The sequence below is a fragment of the Neophocaena asiaeorientalis genome, unplaced genomic scaffold (genome assembly GCF_003031525.2).
Source record: "Neophocaena asiaeorientalis asiaeorientalis breed wild unplaced genomic scaffold, Neophocaena_asiaeorientalis_V1.1 scaffold242, whole genome shotgun sequence".
Taxonomy (NCBI): domain Eukaryota; kingdom Metazoa; phylum Chordata; class Mammalia; order Artiodactyla; family Phocoenidae; genus Neophocaena; species Neophocaena asiaeorientalis.
In genome coordinates this window covers 5,609,653-5,622,877 of record NW_020172451.1, presented here as the reverse complement: position 1 = coordinate 5,622,877, position 13,225 = coordinate 5,609,653, and the positions used below count along the sequence as shown (strand labels likewise).

General features: G+C 47.9%; 1 protein-coding gene across 1 annotated transcript in view; it reads right to left on the bottom strand.

Moving 5' to 3' along the window:
- Window positions 1–13,225, bottom strand: part of EFCAB6 (EF-hand calcium binding domain 6) — a 217,026-nt gene that overhangs the window by 45,800 nt on the left and 158,001 nt on the right. The window contains 2 exon segments of the mRNA XM_024737554.1: window positions 3,953–4,108; window positions 9,029–9,217. Of these exon segments, the coding sequence (XP_024593322.1) occupies window positions 3,953–4,108; window positions 9,029–9,217 (345 nt within the window).

Below are 13,225 nucleotides of genomic sequence, written 5' to 3'. Positions count from 1 at the left end.
TTTCCAAAATTAATAATAGACACAAGGCACATTTCCAGGAAGCTCAGAGAACACCACGCAGAAAAATAACAAAAACTATACCCACTTATATCATACTCAAACTGCTGAAAATCAAAGACAAAGAGAAAATCTTGAAAGAAGCCAGAGAGGGGGGAAAGCATCTACAGAGGAAAAAAGATAAGAATTACATGGGGCTTCTCATCAGAAATCATGCAAGCAAGAAGAGAGTGGACTGAAATATTTAGAGTGTGGAAAGGAAAAAATCACCAACCTAGAATTCTATAACCAGTGAAATTATCCTCCAAAAGTGAAGGAGAAATAAATACCTTCTCCGACAAACAATCACTGAGGGAATTCATCACCAGCCACCCTGCCCTTCAAAACATGCTAGAACACATTCTTCTGAGAGAAGGAAAATCAGACAGGTCAGAAACGTGGATCTACCTGAAGGAAGAAAGAGCATAAGAGAAGGAATAAATGAAGGTAAAATAATATCTTTTATTCTTCTTATTCTTAGTTGATCTAATAGATCATTGTTCAAAGTAACAATAACAATGTATTGGGTGACTACAGCAAATGGAAAAGTGACATGAGTAAGAGCAATGTTACAGGGGGCAGGAGAGGATTCAGGGACACTTAGTTTGTCATAAGGCGCCTGCGCCTCCCGTGAAGTAGCAATGTGTTTAATGTGTTATTTGACAGTGGACTTAGGCTAGCTGTTCATGTGCACTGCAAACCCTAGAGCAACCGCTAACATCTTCTAAAGGGAGGGGAGGGGTGCTAGTATCCTCACCTCACAAAGAGAGGAACACAAGACCCATGCACTTAGTCACAGAGCTTCCAGCCAGCACAGCTAAGGGACACCACAAGTCAGAAACTGCATGCAAAAGCAGTCCGAGGAGGACCAGTCAACTCTGAGTTATTTGGGTTTAAAATTATAAGAGGATAGGACTTGCAGTTAAAGTGGCTTGAACGCACATAACTAGCTCCGTTCCTTCTAAAGTGACAGAAGAAGGCGTTTTTAAAAGGCGTCAGACAGTGGTTCTTGGGATGCTCTAGTCCAGCAGCATCAGCATCACCCAGGGCCTCGTTGGAAATGCAGATTCCCAGGCCTGCTAAGTCAGAGAGCCCAAGGGAGGGGCCCAGCAAGCCCAGTTTCTGATGCTGGCTGGAGTTTGCAGAACACCAGCAGAAAACACGAAGGATGGTGAGAAAGTGGAAGAACACAACAGCTGCTGGGAATTTGATGGATGAGGGAGAACAGACGCATCAGATTCAAGAAATCTCCTCCTGGAACCAACAGAAGGAACACGGAAGGGTATCCGATACACCCTGCAAACCCTCAGAGCCTCCAGAAGTGGGCTCCAGGTACACCTAGATGTAGGAATGAAAGTGGGGTTAAAAGACAAAGATTGGCTAAAAGCCTGTGGGGGATGCAATTCGACCCTGTGCCCCTCCTCAGACTCCCCAGGCTGGGTGCCTGGCCCCCATCCGCCCACCACACACAGTGGAGGATCTGGAGGGGTGTCCTCTGCAGATGGTAAGTGTTTGTCACAGTTCAAAACAGGGAGGGTTCTTAATGAAAAGAGGGGAGTTAAGTGAAAGCTTTTATACTGACTCTATTAGTTTCCTGTGACTCTATAACATGATGCCACGAAGTGGGTGGCTTTAAACAGCACACATCTATTCTCCTACTGTTCTGGACACCAGAAGTTGGAAATCAGCTTCACTGGGCAGAAATCACGGTGTCAGCTGGGCTGTGCTCCCCCGAGAGGCTCTAGGGGATAATCTGTTCTTTGCCTCTTCCAGCTTCCGGTGGCCGCTGGCGATCCTTGGCTTGTGGCCACATCGCTCCAATTTCTCCTTCTGTGGTCACTTCTGGGTGAAATCTCTCCCTGACTCCCTCTTATAAGGACACTTGTGATCACACTGGGCCCACCCATATAACCCAGGATCACCTCCCCTTCTCAAGTTCCTTAACTTCATCACATCCATAAAGTCTCTTTCCATATAAGGTGACATCCACAGGTTCCAGGAATTAGGACTTAAATATCTTTGGGGGCATTATTCAGCTTATCATGCTGACTGTTGAAACTTCCAGCCTTCTGTTCCCAGCCAGCTCCCAGAGTGCTGGCAGCTGGAGGCCAACAAGTCTTCTCTGGTTGGGTCGCCAGGTTTAGAAAAACAAAGAAACAAACAGAAGCCTAGAAGGATACTCAATTAAATTAGAATTTCAGATAAACAAAAATAACTTTTAGTATAAATATGTACCAAATATCGCATGGCACATACTTACACTAAAAAAAATACTGTTTATCTGGAATTCAAATTTAAATGGGCACTCTATGTCTTATCTGGCAACCCTAATCCCTGGGAAATCTGACCAGCCCCAAAGAAAAGTTTTAAATATTCTGACATTGGGAGTCTTCTTTGGCAGATTACCCTGCCAAAGCGGTTCAAACTGAAGTTGACTAGCTCTCCCCATCTGTGCAGAACTTTTAATCTATCTCTTAGTATCTCATTCTTAATAGGAGCATATTTTTGAGGAAAATGTCTAACATGGAAGAGAGCAGAAAAAAGCAACACTGAGGAGAGACTTCTCAAGTGAAGAAAACTTTAAAAAAATCTATTCTTAATATCTTCAGAGACATGAACTAGTATATCCATGAAACAAGAACAGGACGCTAAAGAAAAGGAAAATTCTGAGAATAAAAACAAGTTCTGGCAATTTAAAATATGATAAGTATGATTAGCAGAGACAAAAATCTCAAAAGAAGGGTTGCGAACTAAAACTGAGGAGGTCTCCCAGAAGGTGGAGCAAGAAGAAAAAGAGATGGAGGACGGGGAAGGTTTAAAATATAAGGAGACACTCTGGGTGGCTCAGTAATCAGTAACAACAGGAGGCTCAGAAAGAAACAAACAGGAGAGGAACTCTTTAATGAAGTAAATCAAGAAAATTTCTGAGAGTTGAAGAACGTGAAAAGGGACGTCCAAGAAGACGAAGCTGACAGATCAGCTGAGGTGTCTGAACATACTGGAAAGAGATTTCACAAGCTGGGGTGGGTTGGGGGTTTAATTAGTGATAAGAACTACATGGAAACTGAGCAAACAGAAAAAATTATTATTAACTCCAGGGCAAACAGCATGTTCTACGGGAAAAGAAAAGTGATCAGCTAGTCACAGTAACAGAAAGCCTGAATACTGAACTACACCAAACTGTGACACAGCAATATGGGGGGACAACGGGGTAAGTTTGCGCGTGTCTCCACGGGGTGGTGGGGGCTGCGGGGTGAGGTGGTTGGTGGTTATGCGATGGGTGAAAAAGAGTTAAATCTGCATCTTCCTGGTAGGAAGTTGATAGTCACTGCCTAGAAGTGAAAGATCAAGAAGTAGCTGTATAAGTTTGTCACTTAGAACTACTGAGTTAAGTACCAGAAGATACGAATTAAAGCACTGGAAGTTATAGACTCTGGGGAGGAGATGGGGAGGATAGCAGGGCAGGGGGCTGCTGTTTTTAATAAGCCTTGCAGGGCGACTTGACTCCTGCCCAAGTGCATGAATAACGTGGGTGAAATGAAAATAATGTTAAAAAAGGATGACCATGCTGCTGAGACACACCAGGAAAAGCCATGGATTTGTCAAGTTGCTTTCTTTTTGCTTTGAGTTGACTGAAACCCATTAGAACGCAGCCCAGACAGAGGAGCATTTGAAGATTCATTCTTTCTTTTCTTTAATGGAGATCCCATTGGTTTATAGTATTATATAAGTTCTATGAGTACCACACTACAGTTTTACTTCTGTACACAGATAGAGACTGAGTTTTTGGTGGCACAGAGGTTATTTCAATGCCGAAAGGCTGTTTGAGTGGACGGGAAAGGAAGAAATTCACGAAAGCAATGCGGCAACCTGATTTTCAGTGCTGTAAGAAACGTATTGCCTCATCGTAGAAAACCTAGTTAGAAGATCGGCCAGCTCCTCTGCCTTCAGAGGACAGCCGCACTCCTGCAGCAACCTCTGCATCTTGCATAAGGATGTGTAGCCATTTTTGGATGTATCTAGTTTGATGCGTGCTTTGCTGATATCTCGATAGAGGTCCTTAAGCTTATCCCTGAAAGAGAATGCATTTGAGACACACACTAAAACCGGGAAAACAAATAATTTCTTTAAAGCAAGAGTTCCATGATCATTCTAATGTGATGATTTGACGCTTCGTCTGACAATGAATTTTGAAGATGCTCTGCAGCCTTGATGTAACATTTACATTGAAAGGTATTCTGGAAAAAAATAATCATTTTTATCATTACCATTTTATTATTATTATCATTAGCAAAACTATGTTAGAGAAATTACAACCTTGTCTTTTTACTAGAGTGGGTGCTTTAAAAATGGAGCCAAACATTAAAAAATACAGTGATATTACAGACACGGGAAATACACCTCCACCCTCTTGATGCAGACTCGTTGAGCACCTATCACGTGCCAGGTACTGCTCTAGGTGTCAGGATACACCTAGTGAATGAGAGAGGCCTCCCTAGAAGAATTTACATTCTTCCTGGGGCAAGGCCAACGATAAACAGGAGACAACAGTGCCCTGCACAGTGGGTCAGGGGTTAGCTGAGCACCCACAAGCGGGGCTGAGAATGCCCATGGTAGGGGGCGCTGCAATTCCCAGTAGGGGGTGCAGGGGGACCTCACTGGGGAAGGTGACACTTGAGCAGAGATGGCAGGGAGGTCAAGGACCCAGTGGGGATTTACCCCTGGAAGACCTCTCTGGGCCCAGGGACAGCCAGCGCCAAGGCCCTGAGGCAGGAATGCAGGAGCGGGAACCAAGGAGGGCAGAGAGTCTGGTCAGTGAGCTCTGATGGGGGCGGGGGTCCAGGTCCTTTGTCCTTAAGAAGCACAGCCCATAATTTGCGTGTCTCAGTTGGGAAACCAGAAGCTGTGCTGTCTTTATGTACCTTCTCCCATTTATTTTTCTCAACAGCCCTACAAGGGAGGAGGGTAATTATCATCCCCGTCTTATAGGAAGAAGACAGTGCCGGCCTGTGCAGTGTCGGGGCTCAGCCAGCTCTCCCCTGCTGGGACAGAGACAGCGTCCGGCTGTAACTCCTGATCGTGCTCGAGGGCTGATTTTCTTAGGAATGTGTTCAAGTTTCTGATTCAGTCTTTCAGGGAAATTCTTCCCAGACTTAAAAAAAATTATTGATAAGGGAATAAAAAAGTTGGACATTTTTAGGAATAAACAGTCTTACACCTGACCTACAGGGGATGGATTATATTCCATAAACTCGCTCATCCAGGTCCCAGGAAGCTCGTCCTACCACACTGAGCACTGTGTCCGTCTGACTTGAGTTCGGCTGTGAGGTTCCTACTCAGGGAAAAGGATATGCCAGAAACTCCAAACACGAACTCTTTGCTGGTAATTGTCTACCACCTCCGATATGTATTTGTGGATACATATCCACAAACTGTTCCTTGAGTGTGCCTGGAAAAAATAATCCATAGCAACAGAGAAGTCAGAAATCAGAAGAGGGGAAGCTGAGGGAATACTTGGGGGGAGAGGGAGGCTTGGACCCTGAAGCTACGTGGGTCACCGTCTCCCTCCCCTGCTGGCCTCCGGGTCCGAGCTGGCTGCTGTGAGTCTTTGAGAAGCTGATACAAATGAGCTGCAGTAACTGTCCGGGGAATGTATCCCAAGGGCAGCAACACCCTGGATTCCCTCACAGGTGTACTTTGAATTCTGTCCCATCCTACAACATGATTACTCGTGATCACAACTATTATATTCCACTTAATCCTTCAAAATGAAAGCAAATGAAGGTATAAAAAAAATCAAAACTTTTTTTGAGATACATATTTTTAGAAAATTGAGGCGTTCAGTATTTCTTGGACTGGTTTCCAGGCAGTAATTATTTCTCTCGCAGGGTAAATATGTGCTCAGAGTAAGTGAGGATTCGGAGCTCTGATCACGCCACACTGCCAGGCAGAACCCGCGTCAGCCCACACAGTGTCTGGTCCCTGGTCTGGACAACGAGACGGAAGCCCGAAGAGGGCAGTGGCACGGCCGGTGGACGGCCGCAGAGCCCCTCACACACAGTCTGGCCGGCACGCTGGAGAGAACTGGAGAGAACCCTGTGCAGCCCGGCTGGGTTTGCTCCTGTGTCTCGCAATTTGCATTTGAGAACAGGCGGCTGAGCTTCCGCCGCTAGTTCACTATTGCTGGTCTGACTCTGGAAAATAAATAGGGGTTCAGAAAAGGATTCTTCTGAATTTTTAAAATGTATTCAGGCCATTTCAAACAAAATTAAAGCTCTTAGATTTAAGAGGCAGACATAAAATTTCAGTCACTTGAATGAACACGACTCCTGTTTCTTAATCTTATCAAAGCTTCAGTATAAATGAGGAGGTTAAAAGTCCTGGAAACACTGCATCTGATGGGTTATCTGGAAGACCCACTGACACCGAAATTGAAAAGTGGGCCATCCTGAAGGGGAAAGTGACTTGACAATTTCGCGATCTGACATCTTTGAGGAAACAGAAGCCGGTCATGAATTTTTATGCATCGGGCTTGATTTCTTTGGTAAGGGAGCGTGATGGTGGGAGGGGACCGGGTGAGTGTGAATCAGTTTTCGGAGCCTGATGATCTGAAACGCTTCGTCCAGTGGCACGTAGTTCTCCCAGCTACAGATCCACGATCGCACAACAAACAGAAACAGGAAGAGAAAGACCATGCGGACGATGCTGAGGCTGTGAGATCCCTCCCAGAGCCTCGTTACTCACAAGTAGCAGGAGAGAGGGAAGGGAAGACACGTGTGGGTGATGAGGCCAGCCCTGTCTGGGAAAGATAAATTCCACTTTTTTGTTACTTTTATGGCATATTTGATATTTGTACCAATCTTGCGCATATTTTTACTGGAAATTTCACCAACTCCATTCTCTGCCTTCGGGCTTTATAACTCAGTAACTTAGACGTAATTCAGGGGTGTGTTCCAACTGCCCTTCTCTTAAACCCCATTCAGCCGTTACATTTCATCCCTGTGTCCTTGGAGTGCTTCTTTCCTCTGGGGATTCTTTAGCAACAGCTCATTCACTCATTCAGAGATGATGGGGACAGAGAGGTGAAGTGACAGACAGGAGATGGACAGACACGCAGATGAGAATGCCAGGGAGGTAAGCCTCTGGAGCAGGGGGCAGGGTCCCAGGCCTGGGGAGTGCTGATGGGCGGCCACCCAGGACCGAGACTGATTGAGAAAGTCTGTCCCATCCCTTTAGGGTCACATCAAATGCGGCAAAATTTTCTCCTATGTTCCTTTTTTTTTGAGGCATACTTGACATATAACATATTAGTTTCAGGTATACAACATACTGATTTGATATCCGTATACACTGTAGGATGTATAGTTACCGTCCATCACCATCCATAGGATGAGAACTTTTAAGATTTACCTTCTTAGCGACTTTCAAATACACAGTACAGTATTACTAACGATAGTCACCTTGCTGTACATCACATCCCCAGGACCTATTTCTATCATAATGGAAGTTGTGCTTTTTGACCCACTTCGGCATCCCACGCTACCCTCACCTCTGGCAACTGCCAATCTGTTTTCTGTATCTATGAGCTTGGGTTTTTGTTTTTTTTTTAAAGATTCCACATATAAGTGAGATCATATGGTTTTTGTCTTTCTTTGTCTGACTTATTTCACTTGGCATAATGCCCTCAAGGTCCAGCTGTGTTATCACAAATGGCAATATTTCATTCTTTTTTATGGCCGAATAATATTCCATTGTATATGTATGTACCACATTTTCTTTATCCATTGTTTTAGAATTTTAAAATATGGCATTAGTGACTAGTTTCATCAGTGACTATTTTTAAACTTTGAAAGGAATCACATGCAGTCCCACCATCCAAATACAACACGATACCTTCTGTACAGCATCTTGTGGACAGGCACGTACATTTGGTGTAGCTCCAATCATGGTACACAGACTGTTTATTTATTTATTTTGGCTACACCACGGGACACTTGGGATCTTAGTTCCCCAACCAGGGATCGAATCTGAGCCCCCTGCAGTGGAAGCGTGGAGTCCTAACCACTGGACCGGCAGGGAAGTCCCTATACAGACTGTTTAAAACTTCATTGCCAACTAGCCTTCTATCCCAGACATTCCCACAGTGTCTGAGGTGATAGTTGAAACTGGCATACACCATCTCATATTCCTTGGGGCCACGCTCCGTAAGCCAGGCCCTCATCTGGGATTGACAGGTGTCCTTTTCTTTCTTTTTTTTTTGTGGTACGCGGGCCTCTCACTGCTGTGGCCCCTCCCACCACGGAGCACAGGCTCCGGACGCGCAGGCCCAGCGGCCACGGCCCACGGGCCCAGCCGCTCCATGGCATGTGGGATCCTCCAGGACTGGGGCACGAACCCGTGTCCCCTGCATTGGCAGGCGGACTCTCAACCGCTGCGCCACCAGGGAAGCCGACAGGTGTCCTTTTGTTGCTGCTGTTGAAAACACACTGCAAGTCATACCTTCTACCTGCTAAACTGCTGGCCTCTTCCGCATTATTTCTTTGGGATAAAGTCCCAAAGTTAAAGTTGTGTTAAGTTGAGTTAAAGAATGTGTCTGTCCCTTTATTCATTCGCTGGACAAATACTCACTGGGTGCCTACTAGGCATCAAGCACTGTTCTGAACCAGGTGGAGACAGGCATGTCCTCGTGGAACCTCCATTCTACTTGTCCAGGGGAGGGGCCAGGGGCTTAGGTTAGTAGACGCCTCAAAGGTTCAGTTCTCAAGGGTGACCTGAGAGTGTGACTGTGTAGGGTGGCGTAGGCTTATAGCTCTTTAACTCCTTTGTAGCTTTGTGACTTAGCGCCGATTTCTAGAATCTACAGCAGTGAACGAGTATTACAATTTCACGGCAGCTTTGCCAGCACTGGGAGGTACCACTTCAGAACAAACAGTGCTGCAAGGGTCAACGAGGAGCGGACGCCGGCCCCCGGGCCGTGTGCTCACAGACTCACCCGGCCGGCACGGCCCTCTCCGTGCTCTGCTCCTTCATCTCTTCTTGCACCTGCTGTGGCTTCGTGAAATGACCCATGAAGTTGAAATAATCCTCTGCGTAGGGCTGATGAATAGCCTCTGAACAGTTAACCCCCAATTTCTGTAAAACTTCTTGGTAAGTAATGTGCCCTCTTCCCTCGGTGTCATACCTTTAAAGACAAACAAACAAAACTCTCACCAGTGCGAGGTGCTCAGGGCTTTAACACCATCTGCACTCCATCTGCCTGGCTCCTCACACCCCGTGTGCTCTGCAGGCCTGCAGCACCGGCCTCCCCGGGGGTCAGGAACGCAGGATCTTGAGCCTCACCCCAGACCTGAGCTGGACCTGCTCGTAACAAGACCCTCAGGCGATCCACAGGCTCATCGATCAACAGGAAGGTCACCTCACACAAGGTGATCTTGGACCACCCCAAGAGAGCAACCGGATTCATCCTCTGTCATTCTGTTAGAAATACGACTGTGACCACGGAAAATTAAAACCAACCCTTCCTTAATTCAACGGTCTTTTATTGAGCACCTACATGTAAGAGGAACTACGCTAAGGTTCAGAAGAAAATCCGTCAAAAAGCATATTCAGGGGCTTCCCTGGTGGTGCAGTGGTTGGGAGTCCACCTGCCGATGCAGGGGACACGGGTTCGTGTCCCGGTCCGGGAGGATCTCACATGCCGTGGAGCGGCTGGGCCCGTGAGCCATGGCCGCTGAGCCTGCGCGTCCAGAGCCTGTGCTCCGCAACGGGAGAGGCCACGGCGGTGACAGGCCGCGTACCCCCCCCCAAAAAAAAAGCATATTCAATCTTAAAACTCAAATAAATGAATGCCACTTGATTCCAATTCCCCATTTTCTCTTTGAAGAGATGCCAATTACACACAACCAACGAGAGAGACTAGTAAGGAAAACAAGATAAGGATTATGTTATGTACCTTTTATGTCATTTTCTATTATTGGGATTTTTCTAAATTGTAATTCATTTTAAAAAAGGCATAATGGAGGGTTTTTATCTCCCAACATCATTCAAATAGAATAGAATTACTTCAATAAAAAATTTTAAGGCAAATTGCCAATTTTCTTTAAAGAAAAGAAGCATTTATTTTCACGGAAAGATCTCGGTCCTCCTCTAACCGATAAAAATGGCATTTCCGGCGGTGATTTTCCCAGATGAACTCAGCGTTCCGAGGGCTGAGGAGGTATTTGCACAATGTCTGGGGCTTCACGCTGCATCCGGCTGCTGTCGGTGCCTGCGGGACGGAGCCAGGCGCCCTGGGCTCTCCTGTGTGAAGCAGGGCCCCCTCTGCTCTCCGCCGCCGGCCAGATGCTGCAGGACCACACGCTGGCCGCCGCCCCAGCACCGGGTCCCCTGCGACCCTCCCAACTGAGTAACGACGAGGAGAACGGATTTATTTACCCGACTTTCCTGTCCTCAAGGGCTGGGGTGCTGGGTGGAGGACGAGGGGTGAGAAGTTCCCGAGGCCCCCCTGCCCACCCCTCCCCCTGCGGCCCCCCTGGGCCTCGCGTCTCACCTCCGCCTGCCTCCCAGCATCCAGGCCTGCTTTCATCAGGGACTCCTTCCTAGAAGGTGAGGAGAGTCCCCTCCTGCGACGGAGGGGCAGGGAGGGCAGCGATGTCTGAGACGCCAGCTCACCGGCCTCGAGTCGCTGGCCAGGTCCCGCCACCCACCCGGGCTCGGTTTCCTCCCCTGGGCTGCAGCACGGAGGGGGAGGGCGCTCTGAGACCTGTTGGCCTGCAGCACGGAGGGGGAGGGCGCTTTGAGACCTGCTGGCTGGAATCATGCCCCCAGTGCCGTCGTTGTTACTAAGGGTTTGGGAAGCCCTCCCAGACCTTTCCAGGCGTCCGCTATTAGTACGACCTTAGTGCCTGCAACCCCCAAAAGTACCATTCTACCTTTAGTCAGTGAATTTTCCTTCTAAAACAAAACAAAGCGACCCACCCACCAGAGGAAGCCCGAGGCTTGTGGTGGCTTTATGTGCCAGGCGGCACGAAGGGCCAGTGCCTCTAGCAAATGGCTTCTCCTACTGCTGGTGAGGGGACAGCTGCAGGAAGGAGAGTCTAGTTCTCCATCAGTGCACCTGGGAAGGGGAGGGTTGCCATTTCTTGAGCTCCTAGGGCGATCCCAGGGCCGTGGGTCTTTCGCTGAGCTGCATCAGGCCCGTGACCAGCCTGATGCCACCAGAGTGCTGCTGTGATGCAACTCTATAAAGACACCCCTAGAAGAAAGCTCCCCAAGGGGGCTCCCCACCCCTACAGGGCGCTCCTGAGAGAACGTGCACAGACCACCCGCCTGACAAGCAAGGCCTGGCCAGCAGGGCGCCTCTTCTGGGACCTCCCTCTCGTCCTGAGGCAAAAGCACTGTGTCTCTGCCTCCCCTGGATCCCTGTAGCCTGTGGTGAGGGCCGGGGAGCGGGGTGAGTGCTGGTGGAGGCTGGGACCAGGGCCTGGTGTTTGCCGCTGCCATTTGCCACCCAAAGGCTCAACCACATCCCACCTCTGCTTCCCCCACTTCAGTCCGTGTCTTCCCTCCCTGCTTGACGGTGGGTTTCTCGAGGAGAGACCATGCCTCGTTTATCTTGATGGGCGAACCCACAGTTCCCAGCAACATGCCTCGCAAAACTTCCTTATCGATACCTGGCTGATGAGCAATGAACGTGAAGGGCACGTGTCCCTAAGGAAGGCCTGCCATCCCCGCAGGCAACGCTCACGAGATTCCCAACAACAAATTCTCAATCGTGACACTTGAACTGAATGGAAAGACACTTCTTAATTACTTCATTAATAAAGATCATAAACATTCTATTCGCATCTCCAAGGAACAGAAGACCAGATTGCACAACTGCACCTAAAATATTGTTATGAATATGAATAATAAGAGAGTTAATTCAGCTTCCATAACCTCACCCTTCATCAGATAATCCTTCGTGTCACATTTAAAAAAATCAACTTGCCTGTAACGGTTGAATTTTAAAAGGGTTCGGCAACAGATGTGCCACGAAAAATGTGCACATAAACAGAGGACCCATAAAAACTCGCATTTGCATATGGCAATGGCCACTAATTTATGATATAATCAGATTACTCTGCCCATCTATTGTACACACAGCAATTTGGTTGTACACATGATCTGAATATGTTCACATCGATTGCTGTGCTGTGAAAGTCTTACCCTTTCATGCTCAGTTTAGCAGTTGATTCTTACATAAATGACAGAAGAATCTTCCAGCATCACTGACCCCAGATTCAGAGGGTCTGGTGCAAGCCCCACTGACGACCCAGGCCTGCAGCAGAGGGAGACGTGGTCCTTACGCAGCTTGGACAGAGGGATTCTCTCGGGGACCATCTGTGAGGGTGGTCCGATGGCTCAGAGAGCTGCCCTTCAGAGCACACAATGTCCAGCTGCCTAAGGGGGCAGTGCCCAATGGCACATTCAGCCAGTCCTGGTGGAGCCACAGATGAGACACTATGGGCTCCATCCCCAACCAGGGCCACAATCCCGCCCTTATGCTCCCCAATAAGCGGCGGTCTGGCCTTGGATGAAGCCACGCCAGAGATGGGAAACCCGCTCCTTCAGGGACTGCCCAGTGTAGTTCTAGACGACGTTAGTCACGAAGGTGTCCTTTATGCGGAGCTAAGGGCCTGTCCAGCTAGTCCCTCCTTCACGCGCAGCTCTTCTAACTCATCCCCGACCATCACGTCCCATTCGATCCTCTCTTTTCTGAACTGTTCCTTCAAACTTTTCAAATCCTTTCCCACCCAGAGGCTCTCCTGGTCCAGGTGTTCAACCAGCATGGCACAGGGTAGGTTCTCTCTAGACACTGCCTTGGTTGAGGCAACAGAGATGACCCAGCTTCACGTTAACCGAGAGTCATATGTCTTCCCGTGGGCCGATGCACATGACACAGGGACTTTTTAATAGTCTTTGCCTTTTATATTGGAATACTAACATACAACTTACCTACCCAAACAAGAAATGTGCATAAATTGGGCATTAATTATCTCCCGAACATTCTGCCAGGTCTGCGCGATCAGCTGGTCGCACACGACCGGCATCTATACGCAAGTTTCCCAGGCTGCCGCTGTCCTACCTGAGTCGTCTGTGCATTTTTATAATACACTGGCTTCATAGTTTTTCAGCAAAGTTTGTTTTA